Here is a 20,452-nt window from a genome sequence, read left to right on the forward strand (position 1 = left end):
GAGGCACTCCTCGCTGGCCTTGCATTCTTCAGGGTTGAGCTTGCTGGGAAAAACTTCCTGCTATTCCCAAGCCTATTCACCTTGCTGAGCTTTTTTTTTTTAAACTAAAATCAGGATCAAAGTAATTTCTGCAATCAATTCCTACATGAGAGATCTTCTACGTGATGGAGCTTTACCAAAATTCTCTAATGTTAACTGTTGATGGTAATTAATACCTAAGCAGAATTTCAGAAGGATACAGATTTCCTTTAAATTTATGTTAAGCTAAGAAATCTCAAAAGTCTTTTTTTGTTGTTGTATGAATATAAGCTTTTGATTCTGGTAACGTGAAATGGGACTTTAATACTCCAAGGTATCTATTTTCAACACCTCCCCCCAAAAAACCCTCAAAATCAGGTAATTCAAATTAAAATTAAGTTCTGGTTTTATGCTTGTTTAGCTTGCTTTTTTCGTCTTTTCTTTATTTTTTTAAACTAGGATGTGACTGCAAAAACTCTTGAGCAAATGCTCTGATTACAATGTCAAATAATTTTACATTTTCTTAATGTGGACCTACCTAAGATGAGTATTTCTATAAACATTCTCATGTAAGGCAGTGTCCATGCTAGGCTGTTCAGTCAAATTTAACACAAAAAGTTTTAGCTAGTTAGAATTTTCTCAAAAATTCAAGTTTACAGGCAATGTGTCTTTAGAAAGGATCTGATGTTGTAAATCTTTTAATTTCCTAATTTTCAAATATAAAACTTTAAGATGTGCATACAGTATGTAAAACTACACAGAATGAACCATATTGTTATTAAATATTATGATTACAAATATAACAGTCAAAACTTGGACTGTGCCAAGAATGAGGTTGCTAGTAAAATATTAATTTGTTCCTTTGTATGCATACATATAAACGATCTTTAGTAATAAATGATGCACAGAATATGCATTTCTGTGTGCACAGAAATAAGGTGTAAGTGCATGACGACGACAGATGTCCTGTTCCCTGGATAGAATAGATTAGCACCAATTTTTACCTCTTTTATACGTCCCATGCTTCACCTGTCACTGCCTGAGGAAACCCAGATCCAGAGGCAGGAGCACGAAGCTCCTCAAGCCCACCCCTGGTTTATGTACAGCCCTGGAGGGCTCTGAGACACGGGGGGAATTCACCTCCTGCAAGACCTGTGGGGACCCCTCCGAGTGCCTGGGCTGCCTGGGGTTCTTAACCTGACTGCCAAGGGTCCAGTGCCCGCTGTGCCCGGGGAACGAAGGAATGTCCTACAGTGACTGCCAAGGGTTTAGTGCCAGGTGTGCCCTGCGAAGGAAGGAATGTCCTACACATTGTCCCACAAAGGTGTGTGTCCCACCTGTCGGCCGCGAGCGGCCTCACTGCAGTGCTCTTTCTCTTTTTAATGATTAACAAATGAAAGAAGTGCTGCGTTACGTTGGCCAAACCAGGGAAATGTTGTGAAAAGTTATAGGAGGCCGGGCAGGAGAGGAGCTGAGGTCACAGGGCTGACCAAAGCAGCATTCTGGCATCTTTTTGGCATCTGGCATCATTCCATCCCAGTCAACTGTCAATTTCCTCCCTTGGAGGCATCGCAGCTGGCTGTAGGCTCAGGGTAGGCCCAGCTTAGGCTGGCCACCACCCGACACAGCCGGTGGCCCGAGATCAAGCCCGTGGCCGCCCGCACACCTCAGAGCCACTCTCACGCTGCCCGAGGCGGGACTCGAACCCCCGTCCCCAAGACTCGCGGCTCCCCGCGCTCCCCGCGCGGCCACCAGGGCACGAGCGGGCGCGCGCCGCGCGCGCCCCCGCCCGGGAGGAGGGGGAGGCGGGGCGGCGCGCGTGCGCGCGCAGCTGGGTGCCGGCCGCGCGCGCCCTCCCAGGCTTCCCAGGGAATCCAGCGGCAGCAGGAAGAGGCTCTGTCCCGCGCACGCGCAGCTGGCCGGGCGGGCGCGCGCTGAGCCGCGGCGGCGGGAGGGAGGGGGGAGGGGAGGGAAGCTGCTGAGGTAAAGTTAGGGGGAGAGAGAGACTCCGTCAGCGAAGCGAGAGCCGGGGAGGCTCGGCGGCCGCCATTACTGAGCGCCGGGGAGAGAGCGGAGAGGCGGGACGGGGCTGCGGCGGCCGGGAGCGCTCGGGAGCCGCGGGCCGAAGACCGGAGAGAGCCCCGCAGGGAGGAGAAGCCGCCGGGGGCGCCGGCGTGGAGAGAGCGTCCCGGGAATGCTGCCGCTCCCGCCGCCGCCGAGGAGCCGGATCCCGACGGCGCGAGGTGAGGGGAGGAATGCGGTCCCGCGGGAGCCGGCCCGGCCTGGAGCGGGGCGGCCGGCCCGGCAGGCGGAAGGGGGAGCGGGGGGAGGAGGCGGCTGCAGCCCGGCGAGCCGGCGCGGCGGCCGCTGGCTGTAACCAGTTCGGAGGGTTGGGGCCGCGTGGGGAGCGGGCACCGGCCCCTCGGCCCCGCCGCGCCGCGGAGGGCAGGCGGGAAGGGCAGGGAGCGGAGTGCCTGGTCCCAGACAGGTGATGAAGGCCTGAGCAATGGGAGGGTCTGAGCCTGCTGTACGAGGCTGCCAGCTGGTCACGGCTCTCTAGGGAGGGAGGAAGGCAGGAAGGGGAGCTTCCCTGCTCCTCTCTTCTTCCTTCCTCATTCCCTTCTTCTGCCTACTCCTTTAGCTTCCTCCCTTCTTCCATTCCTACTGCCTTTCCCCCCTTTTCTCCTTTCTCTGTACTTATTTTCCTCTTCATTACCCCCTAATACTCATTCACGCCTTCTCTGTTCTTTTCTTTCTCTACTAAATTTGAACAGTTGTCCATTCCCCTCCTCCTTCCTTTCACCTTCAGATATTGCTGGATATTAAATTCCGGAAAACTTCACTCTCCTGATGATGTGTGTGCATTTCTGTTTTTCCACCAGGTGGATTTTAAGGCTTTGGAATAGGGTAGCCAGTTGCAGTGTTGCAGCTTTCAAGCGTTTTGAATCCCTTCAACCAGCATAACCTTTAGACTCTCTCCACCCAAGGGAATCACCAGAGACATACAGATGTAATGCCATGGTGTTGTAGCTATAAGACATAAGGAGTATGAAACGCTGCTTTGATTAAAGAAGGAAGCAGGACAATATAGTTATAAACATAAGACATACTTGTAACCTTCTCCCCATAATACACCCCACCCCCCTGTACCCCACTCTTTTGCTCTCTCCGGTGTCGCTTTTGGTATCAGTGTGGAATATTTCCTTAATAAGTAGGAGGAGAACGTTTTTAATCTAGACCAAAATAGGCCTGTGGGGGTATGTGTGTATTCTTTAGTTTAGTGTCATGCAGATAAACTGGAGGATTTTTTTTTTTCTTAATAAAGATCCTTGACAGAAATTTGAAAACTCTACTCTGCAGAGTAAAAGCAATAGAGAGAGAACAGCATTAGCTGGTCAATTGGACGTCCATTTTAAACCTGTGCATTGAAGGCAGTTGCAGCGCTGATGCTTGTATACTTACTTCATAAAGAATGAGGAGTTAATAGGTGGCTTTTTTGCCAGTAGTGCTGCCTTACCTTCTGAAGAGTCTTCCGCATGACAGTTGTTTTCAGCAGTGACATCAGTGACCAGAGTTAGCTGCCTTCTGATAAAACCCATATTTATTTATAGTACATATCTAAAGTAAGGGTACTACAGAGATTGATCCAGGTGCATTTTTGTAAGGGTTTACTTTCATTTTTGTGCTTCTTTGAAAATTATTTTTAAGAAGTGCTAAAATTGTTCAAATTCTATTTTTAGTACTCTACTAAAACTCATTGTTACTAGAGCTCAGAAAGTATGATGCAAATGTAAGGGTTTTTTTTTAAGTCTGTAGTACTTTAGGTATGGGAAATTGTTTGAGCATTTGTTATATTATCACGAACTTGTTTTAGTGTAAGTTGCTTATAAGCGTGGAACATACTGAACTGAAATACCATTTCCCCACCCTAAAGTATCCCTATGTAAAGCGGCTGCCATTGTTGTAAAATTGTAAATAACTGCAACCAAATGCCTACCACTCCCTGGTATTGGACTTTACTTTAGCTAAGGTGTTGCATGTGTTGAATAATCCAATTAAATACTTTAGGCTCAGACTAAATTGTTTTGAAATGCTATATTTAGCACTAACAGAACCAAATGCTCCACACGTTTTTCAAGCTATGTGCTTTCCTAAAGGTGTAGGTGTTTTTTCCGTGTGCAGACTTTGTAGAAAAGAAAAGCACTGATAATAATAATAGATTGCTCTGTGTAAGTTTTCCCTGTTGGGACTTGTTATTTGAGTACATAGTGCAAAAATAATTCCATTATGTTTAATAAAGATATTAAAAGGATGCTGACGCTATCGTAAGGCTTCCAAAAGTACTTTCTTGACACAAGATAAATCCTATGTAGTGGCATCCTTGAGGGACATTTCGCATAGAAGTTGACAAAGCGCTCCCCATCACTCCGCTTGGTGGGCTGCTTCGCGGTGTGTCCTTAGGGTTCTGTACAGGAGGCGTCCTTGGGGGTGACACGCCGTGACCTTCTCCGAGAAGGTGCCGCTTTGGGGGCCAAACACCCCTGGCGAAGTTCTGCTGGCACGGTTACGTCGGGCGGGCTGCGAGCAGCCCCGTCTGTGGCCATGACGTAGCCGTGCGAGCGAGCCCGCGGTGCATTCCTGCTCGGTGATAAGGCAGGAATGCTTTCCAGAGGGGCCTGCGTCCCGCGGCCGGGAGGGCTCTGCCGCCAGGGGGCTTCGGCCGCGCCGTGCCCGCAGGGAGCGCCGCGCAGTTCGGGGGGTCCCGCTCACCCCCGCAGCTCCGCATTAGCGCTCCGGGCCTTTTCCCTCCCCTGCATCTGTGCTACGTCTCTCCTAATGGGCACACAAAATACTTAATCACTCTTTAATCACTCTTTGTTTGGTTGGCTCTTTTTTTTTTTCTTTTTTACTCTGAGAATTTTTAGCCTAAAGGTCAGTATAAGTGAGCTGGAAGAGCATTTTACAGATGATTGTTTGGACCATCTCATCACTTCCTTGTATTTACAGATTTGGTGAAATATTTAAAGAAAAGCAAATTCATAATTCCTCGCAAGAAAATCTGAAACAATTGTGAAGTTGTTTTGAATTTGCATATTAACTGTGTTTTTCTTGTCACTGGCATCTATTGGAAAACAAAATAATTGATCTGTGGCTAGTTCTGCACATTACGTTTTGTGGTAAATAAGAGTGGTTTTTTGGCTTTGAGTTAAAATTCCCACGCATTTTTTGCAGTTTTGCATTAGTTGACATTCAAACACGACAGAAGAATGTTTGCATTTAAAAAAGCAAAACCAATACCTTCTTATACAAGTTTAGGAAAAGTTATATAGCTTAATTTTGGCATTTTATTTATTTAAGTTGGCTAATTTTTATGCAGAATGTTGTTTGCTGCTTATATGTGCCATTTCCCTTTCCCAGTTTGTAATTTTGAAAAGGGGATAAGCAGTGTTGTTTTACACAGGTAGAAATGACACACGTAGCTTGTACAAGGTCAAACAACAAAGTAAGCTTTACGGTGTTGAGTCCTGGATTCTATACTGCAGTTGCTCATAAAGCAAAATAATATGAAACAATCCAGATATGTGGATCAGTGAAATTAGTTGTGGTTGCCCATACCAGGATGTAAATTTTTCTTGTTTTTTTTTTTTCTCCCAGGAAATGCATTTTAGCCTTTTTTCTGTCCTTGCTTTGATCCCCCCTCCTTTGTCTGCTTCCTTTTCTTTCTTCTATTTTTATAAGTTTTTTTTTTATGGTCCCCTTTGTGAAAATTCTCCATTAGTTCTTTTGTGTTTTTCCTGAGTTTCTCTGTAAATAAGCCTTATTGGGAGACTTGCCCTGAGAAACTTCTCTGACCACTCTGCATGTTTTTGGTTGGAGCTTATTGTATGCAAAAAGAATTAAGAATATATTACTTCTGTAAACTTGCACTTTCCTTCCCTGTTGAAATACAGGCTTTGAAACTATATTGAATGCTTTCAGATATTCAAAAATCTGAAGATCTGTAACTTGAGAGGCCTAAGTTCAGAATACTGCTGTGCTGGTAATTTGAACCTTTGCAGTTTACCTTTTTATCGTACCTTGATTTAATTTATGTAGGTCGGTTTGGTTTTTCTTTTGTTTGTTTTTTCTTTTTTTGTGGAGAGCAATAATGATAATATATGCCCTGGGACTTCTAGATTCCACCTAAAGAATGATGTTTTGAATTCAGGAATAATATTTAGGCTCTGATTTAATTTTGAGTAATACACAGGCAGTCTTCAGTGTATCATTATTAATAGAAGACATTTATTGAGCTTAGTAGGAACTAAGCTTTGAACTCCTGTTTTTAAACACAGTTTTTTGTTGCTTTATAATATTAAGTTGGGCAGTTGGGGTTCCTCTTTCTCTTTTTTTTAATACATTGATTACTTTGCTTTTGTATGGAGAGAATTATCTAGGCTACAGAACTCCTTTAGGGATTGTAGTTGGCCGTCATACTAACCAAATCTGAAATGAACAGCAGTTGGAGTCATCCATTCTCATCCTTCATTTCCCTAGCATGATTAATCAGCATACCACTTCAACTGAATTTCTTTTCAGCCAGAGGATCACTTTTGTTGCTTACTGTCTTGCTGTTGCTTGGTTGAGCTTACCTTCTCAAAAGAAATTTGAATAATGTTTTTTTTTTTTTCATGTTCGCTGATACTTGGGTAATTGTTGTATTTACCATTATTTATAAATAAGATTTTAAGTATGGTTAATTAAGTTTACCAGTAGTTGTGAAGGCAAGAATACTGGTGTGTTTGTAAAGTAGACGGGACACATTAAGTGTTAGGACCTCAACAGACTTAGGTGGTTTGAAATTGTTGATAAGGTGACATTGGTGTACTCTGGTTTCATTTCTAAAAAATATTTTCCCTTGAAGGGAAGTTTTCTTTGGCTTGCTTGATTGAAAAAATAATTCTTGGTAAATCCTCAAGGAGCAATGGCATCATTATGTTAAGGTGCATCAATTTTTTTTTTTCAGTGGTTGTTAGCAAAACAGTTGAATTCTTATTCTCTTTTGGGTAGGGCTATAGTTACTGTTGTGCTGATAGATCTTGGACATTGGGTACTGTAGTAAATATTTTCCAATGCCAAGTTTTGGTTCTCAAAAAAGTATGAAGTGAGGAATGACTTGCTATAAAAACTTGGTGTCAGTACTAACTTGAATCCAGAGCTGTAACTTTCTTGGAGTCATGGTCTGTGTATATTGATTGCACAACACTTTCAAACTCATTCTCAGAACCATTTCAGTGATACCTAATTTGTTTGAATTTACTTGGTGATCTGCTGCAGAGGTTACAGTAAGTTTCTGTTGCTGTATTCATATGCCTTGTAAAGCAGACTAGGCTGTGATGGACCTCTTATTCACATGTGCTTCTTTTCGCTTGGCCAGGTAATTTAACAAACACACTTGCAAGACTATGCTGATTGAAACTAACCCCAGAAAATACCAATCCATAAACTGTTGTGTCTAGACAACACACAGAGTGAATAAAGAACTTGGGGAAAACACTCTTTATTTTCCCTGTTGGCAGCTGCTTAATAGTTGACGGTCATAAGCAACTGTGGATTCTTTCAGGCAACATTTTTGCTTTAGCCATGTCGGGCTTAAAACATTTTTAGGTTTAGCAAGCAATTTTGGAGTGTATTGAGAAATACTCAAGAGTATTTATTTGTAAGTGATTTTCTTGACTGTGGACTCATCTACAAGTTCCTGTGCAGCCACAATTACTTAATATGATAGATGATTAACTCTTCAAGCATTTATTACTTGCTATTAAAATGACATTATATTCTAGTGTTTAGAATTCAGGTTGGAAGACTTTGGGAAACATCTCTTTGTAAATAGGGCTTTCTCTGGCCTCTTAATGTTTCTGACTGATGTTGTGGGGGCTTGTCTTTGAGCTTTCTCTTGTGGCAGTGTCCCTCAAGCCTCAGATGCATGCTTGCAAGCGGCACCACTTTTCTTTCAATTTGTCTGCTCTTCCACATATTCTGAGTTCTTCAGAGTCCCGTTCTCTTTTTCCTCATGAGCAAGTATCTGTTCTGCTCAGCTAGCTTTGGATGTAGAGGAGTGCCACAGCTTGGAGATAAGGGCGGGGAACAGGACCTACCATCTATCTCCTCTATCAAGTGATAGAATTTAGCACTGAAGCTCAGCCAGGCTTAATGCAGGACTGATAGAGTGCTGTCTATTGATTTTGGTGTTGTTTAGTATCACAAGATTAGTTACTGTTGTGGTATTGGTGTATTGTTTATCAGTATTGCCAAATCTTTTTTGTCCAAAAGAAAATTTACTAGAGCAAAGTGAAATTATTAAGAATGTAATTGTAAATGTCAAAGCAAGAAAAAGCTCTGTTTTGATGTAGTGTTTAGCATATGTACAGCATGGTGCTGCATCTTGCTTAACAATGATACCTTTCCTTAGTTAAAAATGGCTTACATAATATTCCAGTGCAAGTGCCTCAAGTTCCTTTCCTGTTCTGCATCATAATGTATGGATCTCTGGCCTGACAAAGTCTGCGTTTTGTGTGGATGAAAAGGGAAGAACAATGAAAGACAGTTCTGTTTTTGATTACTTTATAGTAGCATCCCTGCAGTGAGACCAGCACTTAAAAGGGTTATATTAATAATTTGTACCCTAGTTGAGAATTCAAAATCTTCAAATATAATTATACTTTGAATTTCTAATTTGTCAAAATTTGAGTCCACTTTAGAAGTGGTATACTACAGGTAAAAGAGTTTTGAGGTAGACTATAACCTTATTAATATAATATGTGTACATAGATGTACATTTGTTTTGTATATTTTGTACTTATGACTATACCAATTTCATCTTGCAAAGCTATGTTCTAAATACTCTGTTCCAAATTTTTCTGCAAGTGATTAGTGATATAGCTGATATTTTATACGTTACCTGAGAAACTACGTTAATTTTTTCAGAACAGGCTTCCGCAGCCTAGGTGTTGTTGAAGTATCGAGTTGAAATTCAAATCACAATCACTTAAGAGCTCTGTCTTCTCTCAAATATTAAGAGGTGTGCTTACAGGATTTAAAACCTCCAAATTTAGACAAAGACTAGCTTGAGTTTTGTTCATGGGTTTAAAATGAAGATAACAATCCTCATGCATAGGTGAAGTGTTGTACCTTCTGTGATTGCTGCTTCTTCCTTCATAAACTTGAAACTTTTAATGGTTCTTATTTTTTGTTTTCAGATCCCTCAGGGAAGGACTTACTGAAGGGCACTGTTTAAATGTGTGACATTACTGCAGGAAGATCACAGCAGGGTAGTCATCTTGCTTTGCACCTCTTTTTCCTAAGGGTAAGTTTGGGCTTTAGGCCTTTATAATGTGTTTAAGGGTGAAGGTGGGTAAATAAGTACAAGCTGCTGCCTTATTTTCTTTATAACTACGCTTGGAAATCTTAAAGTCAGTAGAGACAGGGTCCTACAGTGCATCTGAAGATAGTCAGAGATTCTTCCTGCAGTGAGGTCAGACACTTTGTATCTTCTCAGTGCCTCAAAATTTTCTGTTTAAACGTAGGTGTATTATTTTCAATCCTAAGATTGAAATTATTTGGGAAAATCAAACATCCCCTCCTTTGAATCTGTAACAAAGGTGGGGTGGAGGGTTAGATGAATTGTAGTGTTTAAAGTTTGTTATAATTGAATTAGGCAGATTGAACTAAGATAATGGAACTAACTTGAAAAATTTCCGGTATGCATGGTTTAGAACAGCACAAAACAATAAAGTAAATTTACATTAGTGGTATAGCGAAATGGAAAATCTTCCATTTGGAGAACAGTTTAATGATGATTGCATATTAAATGTGAAGCCATTATAATGTAAGATTTTAACCAGTTTTATTACTTAATTAACATAGATTTCATTCTTTGACTTTGTACAATCAGTGCAAAGTAAGAACTGTATTTAAAAAAAACAACCCCACACTGGTTTTAAATATCTTAAGGGATTCAGCTTCTACTATGGCTAAAATCTCTCATGTCAGAACTTTAATGAGAAACTGATGTGTTCTCCCTTTGTCAGTGTCCCCTTTCACCTTACTCTTTGTACTTACTCACTTAAAAATGTATTGATTTAACAAAACATTTTGTAGATGGAGGAGGAACAACCTTTACTACCGAGGATGTAGAGTTTCTGAATGTATTGATTGTTTCTTATAAACTAATTGCAAATTGACAGTGTCTTCCTGATGAAATGAAGTAATCCTGTGGATGAAGATTTTTGTGTTCTGGTTTAGTCCACATGAAATCTGTATTGTGCTGTGGCAAACAGAAAACATTTTATAGTGAAAGTGCTGACTAAATTTCTCATTATAACAGTTTGAATGATGCTACTATGATAAGCTTTGCTTTAGAAGGAAAACACTGGGTTTATTTGTAGTAATAAAAATACTGCTTGTAAAGGAGGCTATTTTTGCTAAGTATTTTTATTCCTGGAACCATTTTCTGTTAGGTCCAAATTCTGTGTTTTAAGAATATAATAAACACAGTGGAAGCAGTGAAAAGCAAAATTTAAAATACAAGTTGTCTTTCTGAATGAGTCTTTGAGTAATCTGATTTAACCGAAAAAGAATTCTAAAATCTGGCGTAAAAGTTTCGGTTTTTGCAATATAAAAGCTCTTGAGTATAAAAAACAGGCGTTCCTCTTCATTTAGTAATGAAGTTGATACTTTCTTCCTAAAAAAAGTACTTTTCGTTTTCTATGATTTCTATAACTAACAGATGGTTTTATGTATTCTGTTTGTATTTTCTATTTTGGTTTGTTAATTGTTGCTAAGAAGGACAAAGTATGTAATACTAAAATTTCAGTATTGATGCTTGTTATACTCAGACATACTTGAGATTTGTGTTGTTAGTTTGTACTCTACAAATGTAAAAGCAAATATGTTAAGTACGTATTTATAGTGCCATGTAATAGTTGTCTTTTTACCAAGGAAATGAGAAGTATTTTTATCAAAATATTTTCACAAGGGTAGAACAGTGTAGATTAGAAGAAACCATCTTGTTCAGCCTCCCTGCTCAAGCAGGGTTGCCTAACGCAGATTGCCCAGGTCTTTGTCCAAGTGTCTCTTGAATACTTTTAGTGCAGGAGCCTTTACAACTTCTCTGGGCAAACCAGGCCAGTGCTCAGTCACCCTCACAATAAAAAAAAGGTGTTTCCCGATGTTCATATGGCATCTTCTGTATTTTAGTCTGTGCCCATTGCCTCCTGTCCTGTCCCTGGGCCCCACTTGAAAGAATTTGGCTCTGCTTTCTTTGCACCTTTCCTCCAAATATTTACACGCATTGATGAGATCTTCCCTGAGTCTTCTCTTTGCCAGGCTGAACAGTCCTAGTTCTCCTGGCGTTTTCTTAAATGAAGGATGCTGTGGTGCTTTAACCCCTTGCTGCACTCTCCTGTAGTTCTGTATTTCTCCTGTACTGTGGATACTACATCAGGTGTGACCAGTGCTGCAAAGAGGGGAAGGTTCACCTGCCTTGACCTGCTGGCAGTACTTTGTCTAATGCTGCCCAGGCTACTCCTAGCCTGGTTTGGCACAGGTGCACACCACAGGGTGGTGGTCATGTGCACTGGAGCCCCAGGTCCCCTTCTGGACAGCTGTTCTTCAGGCAGCCAGCTCCAGCATATATATGGGTACATTCCTCCCTGCATGCAGGGCTGTATCATTTGCTCCTCTTAATTTTGTCATCAACAAACTTGCTGAGGAGACGTTCTCCCCCATCATCCAAGTTATTAATAAAGATATTGAGCAGTATTGGACCCAGTACTGCCCTGTGGAGTGCACTGCTGGTTACTGGCCCCCAAGTAGATTTCATGCCACTTTGTCACAATCTGCTGGGACCAGTCATTTGGGTATTCAATTTTTTCTGTCTTCCTCATAATGTAATTGATTCAAAACCAGAAAATGCATTTCCATTTGCAGTATGCATGCAAGCAAAGTCTTCTGATTAATAACTGAGACTTAGTGGTAGTTGTTACACTTGATGACAGCTGCAATAAAGCCACTGGAACCTTGTAGTAATTCTGTGAAACTCTGAATGTAGATATAGTAGTTTCTGTTTCCAGTTAATAAAAGTTTGATTTTCTCATAGAGACAGAAGGAATAAAACAACATTGTAGTCTTAAAATCTGTACATAAGTCCTACTCTTAGTATTTGTATGATGTTTGTGTTTTTCTGTAGAATTCAGGTTCAAAACATTTCCTTAAAAGCAGTTTACTGTTAGTATACAAAACAAGTAGTCTACTTCTGCAGGTAGGGAGCAACTGAGGCATGTGGCCAACTGCCTGCTTTTACAGCTACTTATTTTGAAATTTTCTTTACTGCAACCTAAGCTCAGGCCTTCAAATGCACATAAAAGTAATGTTATTCATGCAGATGAGCATGATATCTAGTGAAAATGTGAGCGTGAATAGAAGTGCATGGATATTGGGTTGGGTTTAGAGTTTTTATGTTGTATTTTTGCTTTTTAGTGCCCAGTATTTGTAAGCTAAGGAGGAGAACAGTAATTTGGGGCTTTGGGTGTTGGTTTTCTTTTTTTTTAAAAGTGTGCTGCTCAGCTATCAAAACAGCTGACAAACGACTACTAAACTGTACCTTAAATCTGTTTATTTTAAAATTTGTAGCATAAATAGCATTAGCATTACTGAATTATGAATTTATGATCTCATTCTCAGTTGTAGAATTTTCATATACACAGAAAATCAGAGTGATCAAGCAAGAATGCTTCTTAAATCTCTTTTCCCTCATGAATATTATAAAGAAATACCTGCAATCTTAATTTTTTTTTCTCTGTATTTTTTAGGAAGATGATGCTCCTCGTCCCGGTTATCTGAGGTTCTCTTAATCACAAGCTGAAGCAGGAACAACTGAAGGCAATTTCTGGAACCCTGGATATACAATTCAAATTTGTAGGAGCCCTTTCCAGAATGAAAACCACATACAGTTACCTTGATAATTGCAAAAGAATGAGAGGAAAGTTATGATGGCAAAAAACAAAGAGCCACGCCCCCCATCTTATGCTGTTAGTGTTGTTGGACTGTCTGGAACTGAAAAGGATAAAGGTAATTGTGGAGTCGGAAAGTCATGTTTGTGCAATAGATTCGTTCGTTCAAAAGCAGATGAATATTATCCTGAGCATACCTCTGTGCTTAGCACAATTGACTTTGGAGGAAGAGTTGTTAACAATGATCACTTTTTGTACTGGGGTGACGTAACACAAAGTGGTGAGGATGGAATCGAGTGCAGAATTCATGTAATTGAACAGACTGAGTTCATTGATGATCAGACTTTCTTGCCTCATCGAAGTACGAATTTACAACCGTACATAAAACGTGCAGCTGCCTCCAAACTGCAATCTGCAGAAAAACTAATGTACATTTGCACAGATCAGCTAGGCTTGGAGCAAGACTTCGAGCAAAAACAAATGCCTGAAGGGAAATTAAACATAGATGGGTTTTTATTGTGCATTGATGTAAGCCAAGGATGCAATAGGAAATTCGATGATCAACTTAAATTTGTGAATAATCTTTATATCCAGCTCTCAAAATCTAAAAAACCCATAATAATAGCGGCAACAAAATGTGATGAGTGTGTGGATCATTATCTGCGAGAGGTTCAGGCCTTTGCTTCAAATAAGAAGAACCTTGTAGTTGTGGAAACATCGGCAAGATTCAATGTCAATGTTGAAACATGTTTTACTGCACTGGTACAAATGATGGATAAAACTCGTGGTAAACCTAAAATAATCCCCTATCTGGATGCCTATAAAACTCAAAGACAGTTAGTTGTTACGGCAACAGATAAATTTGAAAAACTTGTCCAAACTGTGAGAGACTATCACGCAACTTGGAAAACTGTTAGTAACAAACTGAAAAACCATCCTGATTATGAAGAGTACATAAATTTGGAAGGAACAAAAAAGGCCAAAAATACATTTTCAAAACATATAGAGCAACTTAAACAGGAACATATTAGAAAGAGAAAAGAAGAATACATTAATGCATTGCCAAGAGCTCTTAATACTCTTCTGTCAAATCTTGACGAGATTGAACATTTGAGCTGGTCAGAAGCCTTGAAGGTTATGGAGAAAAGGCCTGACTTCCAGTCCTGTTTTGTAGTGCTTGAAAAAACACCCTGGGATGAAACTGACCACATAGATAAAGTAAATGACAGAAGGATTCCATTTGACCTTCTCAATACCCTAGAAGCAGAAAAAGTTTATCAAAACCATGTGCAGCATCTTATATCTGAAAAAAGGAGGGTTGAAATGAAAGAGAAATTCAAAAAAACTCTTGAGAAAATCCAATTCATTTCACCCGGACAGCCATGGGAAGAAGTTATATGTTTTGTGGTGGAGGACGAAGCATTCAAATACATCACTGATGCAGATAGTAAGGAAGTGTATGGTAGGCATCAGAGGGAGATTGTTGAAAAAGCCAAAGAGGAGTTTCAGGAAATGCTTTTTGAACATTCAGAACTATTTTATGATCTGGATCTTAATGCAACACCAAGTACAGATAAAATGAGTGAAATTCATGCAGTTCTGAGTGAAGAACCTAGATACAAAGCTTTACAGAAACTTGCACCTGATAGAGAATCTCTTCTGCTCAAACACATAGGATTTGTTTATCACCCAACTAAAGAAACTTGTCTCAGTGGCCAAAATTGCATGGACATAAAAGTAGAAGAGTTGCTTGCCAACAGTCTTCTGCAACTGGACCATGGACGCTCAAATTTATACCATGATAGTGCCAATATTGATAAAATCAATCTTTTTATTTTGGGCAAAGATGGCCTTGCACAAGAATTGGCAAATGAAATTCGAACACAATCCACTGATGATGAATATGCATTAGATGGAAAAATATATGAACTAGATCTTAGGCCAGTTGATGCCAAATCCCCGTACTTGCTGACTCAGTTGTGGACCTCCGCCTTCAAACCACATGGTTGTTTCTGCGTGTTTAACTCTATTGAATCACTGACTTTTATTGGGGAGTGCATTGCAAAAATAAGGACTGAAGCATCTCAGATAAGGAGAGACAAGTATATGGCTAATCTTTCATTTACGTTAATATTGGCTAACCAGAGGGACAGCGTTAGCAAGAATTTACCTATTCTGAGACATCAGGGACAGCAATTGGCTAACAAGTTACAGTGTCCTTTTGTAGATGTGCCTGCTGGTACATACCCACGCAAGTTTAATGAGGCCCAAATAAAACAAGCTCTGAGGGGAGTATTGGAAGCAGTTAAACACAATTTTGATGTTGTGAGTCCAGTTCCCACCATTAAAGATCTGTCAGAAGCTGACTTAAGGATTGTCATGTGTGCCATGTGTGGCGATCCGTTCAGTGTGGATCTTATTCTTTCACCTTTCCTTGAATCTCACTCCTGTAGTGCTGCTCAGGCTGGCCATAATAATTCTTTAATGCTTGATAAAATAATAGGTGAAAAGAGACGTCGAATACAGATAACAATATTATCATATCATTCTTCAATTGGTGTAAGGAAAGATGAACTTGTTCATGGATATATACTGGTCTATTCTGCAAAGCGAAAGGCATCCATGGGAATGCTTCGGGCATTTCTTTCTGAAGTTCAGGATACAATTCCTGTCCAGCTGGTGGCTGTTACTGATAGCCAGGCAGACTTTTTTGAGAATGAAGCAATCAAGGAACTCATGACTGAAGGAGAACACATAGCAACAGAAATTAGTGCTAAGTTTACAGCTTTATATTCATTATCTCAGTATCATCGTCAAACGGAGGTTTTCACACTGTTCTTCAGTGATGTATTAGAGAAGAAAAACATGATTGAAAGTTCCTACATGTCAGACAGCACAAGGGAATCAACGCATACAAGTGAAGATGTTTTTCCAAGATCTCCGAGAGGAGGTTCCCTTGACTATAATTACCCAGATTCAGAGGATGATGCTGAAGGACCACCGCCGTACAGTCCAATTGGTGATGATGTCAGGTTACTCCCAGCACCCAGTGATCGTTCAAAGTACCGACTGGATTTGGAAGGTAATGAGTATCCTATTCACAGTACACCAGTCAATTGTCATGACCATGAACGCAACCATAAAGTGCCTCCTCCAATAAAACCGAAACCACTTGTTCCAAGAACAAATGTAAAAAAACTGGATCCTAACCTTCTGAAAACAATTGAGGCAGGTATTGGCAAAAACCCCCGGAAACAGCCTTCTCGAATGCCTGCAGCGCCACCGGAAGATACAGACCAATCTGACAACTATGCTGAACCTATTGACACGATTTACAAACATAAAGGCTTTGCAGATGATATCTATGCGGTTCCAGAGGATAGTCAGAATCGTGTTATTAAAGTTCGAAATTCGATTGTTATAAATACCCAAGGTGAGGAAGAAAATGGGTTTTCTGATAGAGTATCCAAAAGTCATGGGGAAAGAAGGCCTTCAAAATACAAGTACAAGTCTAAGACATTGTTCAGCAAAGCCAAGTCTTACTATAGAAGAACACATTCGGATGCAAGTGATGATGAGGCTTTTACCACCTCTAAAACTAAAAGAAAAGGAAGACATCGTGGAAGTGAGGAAGACCCACTTCTTTCACCTGTTGAAACATGGAAGGGTGGCATAGATAATCCTGCTATTACCTCGGATCAAGAATTGGATGACAAAAAAATTAAAAAGAAGCCCCACAAAGTAAAAGAAGATAAGAAGGTAAGTCAATTAATTTAAATTTCATTTACAACTTCTGGTACATTGGAAAATGGGAAGAGACAAAATATGCAAGAGTTGCACCCTATTTTGAAACAAGTGCTTTAACATTTTCAAACTATATTTGTTTGATTTTTTTGTCTTAAGTTCCTATTAAGTTGCTTGAAACTAGCAAAACTTAAGGAATGAGATGGTTTGTCTACCTTATCAGCTATTCAATAAATGTCAGTTACTTTCATTTCCCCTTACACGTGGAGGCTTCCTTCCATTTGAGTAAGGTGGTGTTTTATTTTTAAGGAAAAAGCTGCTTTGTGAGATCTGGAGTAGAACTGGTTCTTTGAGTTGTTGCAATTTTTGCTGTTGCAATGAGGTTTAGGGCTGGTGAATGAAAGGAGTGATTTCTTTTTAATTCTTAGCTGTCTACCTGGAACGCTAGAACAAGTGCATAAGAAGTAAACTTTATGTAGTAGTTCTACTGACTGATGCATTTTCCTAGTGTGGGCAAACAGGTAATGAAGTTGTACTACCTTTACGGTTTTCTATACAAGCAGAATAAAGGGAACAAAATGGAGAAGTAAAGGGAGAATAATAATGTTGCAGTTTACTTGAAAAATGTTTCATCTTCATGCCTGAGAATTACTTTTTTTTGGCTGGCTGTTTGAAAAGTTAGATCATCAGGGTGTTTTTGTGGTGTGGGTTATAGATGTACATCCTTTATAATTTAGATTTCAATTTTAGGTCAGCAGTCCCTGTGTTAGGTATAGTTTTGACATAAAATCAGGAGTGTTCTTGATCAGTTAGATATTTTCTTTCTTGTCTCAAAATAATCTGACCTTTTTAATATTATCTTTTGTAGCATTTTTAAAATGTCACTTTTTTAGCTTAAATCTGATGGTACTTGAATAGCAGAAATAAGTTTTGTTAAAGTAGAGCATAGTTAAATTTAACTAGTAGATAATATTCTTCCTGGTATGTGGCTGTGATTTGAATTACACATGACTGATTTAAAGGCCACTAAATTTTCTTAAGGCTTACTTATAAGCATGGATAATGATGTCTTGTGGGTACAAAATCATATGTTAAAAATACTTTGAAGTTATTCTTTTGGAGAAACTTAGATTTTTAAAAAAACAATTTATATGCTTTTCATAGAATCATTGACTATCCTGAGTTGAAAGGAACCCATGAAGATCATTGAGTCCAACTTCTGGACTCCTTTTTCTTGAAATTATCTTTCTACATAGAAATCAAAAAGTAGTTGCATGATCTTTCTACTGTCCCAGCTGTGCTGAGTTGAGAGCAAGTTACTGTGAATTGAATATTTAGGTATTAAACTGAGTAGATTACTATAGTGGGGTCTTCTTGAAATTGTGTCAGGAAACCTACTGATGGCTCTACCAAAGCCTGCACTTTTGGTTTTGGCCTTTTGAGGAGAAGCCTAAATTGGAAGTTTCTGGCTCTTTTAATTTTTGTCGTGGATAAGTTTCCTGAAGAGTAGAATTGTTTTAAGTTTTGGTTGGTTAGTTTTGCTTTGGTTTGTGGGTTATGTGAATTTTTTTTTGTGACTGGGAGGTTGTATTTTACTCAACAGTAGCAAAGCTGCTACTGCTAGATTAGTGAAAACTTTTAATAATCGTGGAAATTACTGTAATTGAGGAAACAAATTTAATTTTATAGCTCAAATGCTTGCAAGTTTTCAAAGTATCTTGCGTGCTCAGTGCTTTTGATAAGTAGTGACTTCTCTGTTGACTTGAATGAAGTTGCAGCGAGTTTAAATGAGTCATTCTAGTTAATTTTCTATTTCTTTGGATTTCTTAACAGTTAATTTTATTTCAGAAGAGATGAAGTTTTTTTACTTTTTGGAACTTTTTCAGCATGTTTTACTGTGTTGTTTTGGATGAGCAACTAGCAGTCCTTTATTATGGAAATTCAAAAATTACTGAAATCATATTGTCCTTGTCAAGTGTTATTTGGTCCATGTGAGAGATGTTAGTGCACCACTATTTACACATTGCTTGCTGGGGTTTTTTGAGAGTTTTCACCCCTTGAATGTGAAAGAGGTAAATAGAACTTGCATACTTCTTTCTGACTTTCTTAAATCTCTAACTGATACTCTTTCTGAAATGTTCAGCTCTATGTCATGGGAAAATAGGGTACGTGTGTAACTATTCTTGCTTTAATTATAGTGATTCTGAAATTCAGAAATCTTATGAACAAAATGAATTTGTTTGGAAAAACTTGAATTTTAACGTCTGAACTCCTAATTGTCTTTTTCAAAGATTGTTTTTAAAAAAGTAGGATGTAACATTCTGGATAGTCCTTGCATTTTTGTTGGTTTGAGATACGGTGTTTCTGGATGGGTTTTTGTAAGGTGTTGCAGGAGAGACATGACTGTGCTGAAGAATGCTCATTCTGTCCTGATTCTTTCAGGTCCCAAGTGTCCCAACTCAGAATAAAATCGCATAAAAATATGGGCACTAAGACAGATATAGGGGAGGCAGAGAATGGATCTAGAGTGATTGTAGGGTTCATGTAAAAGAACTGAAAGGAAAAAGGCTAGAGTTGGGTGAGTAGGAAGGTGAAAGCAAGGTTTGACAAACAGTAGAGCAGGAAAATTAGCTGCTGTAGTTTGGCTAACACATATGTATCAAACTTTAAACATCTATTGTGGACGCATGTTATTAAAGGCAGAAGTAAATACTCAGAATTGTGCTACTTGTTGCTATTTGGAAGCATAAATTAAAATGCTTTACTGTGGAAAGTATAGCAATGGCAAACCTGTGGCAAGCAGGTAATGTTTCTTATTACCAAAAGAAACAATTTAAAACTCGGACCAGTTAAGCAAGTGTGCTTTGGTCTGAATTATTTGCCCATTATTTTTGTCCCAACACGGTGCTAGTGTTCTCAGATCTTGTTTCAGTATACTGGTAGTCAGAACTGGAAGAGAATCGTCCTTGAGCTCTTCTTTCAATTATCACAGAAATAATTCCTCTGAAAAGTTTTTTCCCCTCGTTCTTACTATGAAAAACTCGTCCAGAGCTTTCCTTTTCCTTTCCTATTTCCTCTTTATTGGTGAAAAGTCTTGCAATTCCTAGTTTTCACCCTTACTTATTGTAACCGTTCTCTGAAATGTTTCTTTTTCTGACTGGTCACTGGTGAAGAGAAAATGGCTACTTCTTGGCCAGAGTTTTAGAAGATTTAAAAAAAAAATTAGGATTTTCCTCTGAACCTCTGTTTTTCAATGAGGATGACTGAAATTGTGCATAGTATTGCAAGCAATGTCATAACAGTGACATAATGTTTGCTGATATCTACAAGAAATTACTACCTGACACAATTGTGCTATTGCACTCAACCTTTGCTTACCTGCAGTTGCTGTCACTTTAGGTACCTTTGGCCTGATAATTGCCAATTGCAATTGTCCTTGATAATTTCCAGGTAATGACTCCATACTGCACAGTTCTGGTGGTTTATTGTGCATGCCCACAATTATAGTACCTGTACATTACAGCATGTGCTACAGGCACGTTACAGAGCAAAAGTTTTACTAGTTGTGCATTCCAGTTCAGGATTTTTCTGTTACTCTGACTTTGTCGTTTTTGTTGCTGAATATCATCTTTTTTCTGCTCCTCCGGTTGTCACTGTAGTTTCCTATATGCCATCACTAAGTGCCTTAGTAAAATCCA

General features: G+C 39.5%; 1 protein-coding gene across 1 annotated transcript in view; it reads left to right on the plus strand.

Moving 5' to 3' along the window:
• Positions 1 to 1,968: 1,968 nt before the first annotated feature.
• ARHGAP5 (Rho GTPase activating protein 5) overlaps positions 1,969 to 20,452 on the plus strand; it is a 42,003-nt gene continuing 23,519 nt past the window's right edge. Inside the window, exons 1-3 of the mRNA XM_014891130.2 lie at positions 1,969 to 2,261; positions 9,258 to 9,364; positions 12,870 to 16,769. Of these exons, the coding sequence (XP_014746616.2) occupies positions 13,047 to 16,769 (3,723 nt within the window). The 5' untranslated portion in view covers positions 1,969 to 2,261; positions 9,258 to 9,364; positions 12,870 to 13,046. The remainder of the gene's footprint in view (positions 2,262 to 9,257; positions 9,365 to 12,869; positions 16,770 to 20,452) is intronic.

Source organism: Sturnus vulgaris, chromosome 6 (genome assembly GCF_052056855.1).
Source record: "Sturnus vulgaris isolate bStuVul1 chromosome 6, bStuVul1.hap1, whole genome shotgun sequence".
NCBI classification, from domain to species: Eukaryota; Metazoa; Chordata; class Aves; order Passeriformes; family Sturnidae; genus Sturnus; species Sturnus vulgaris.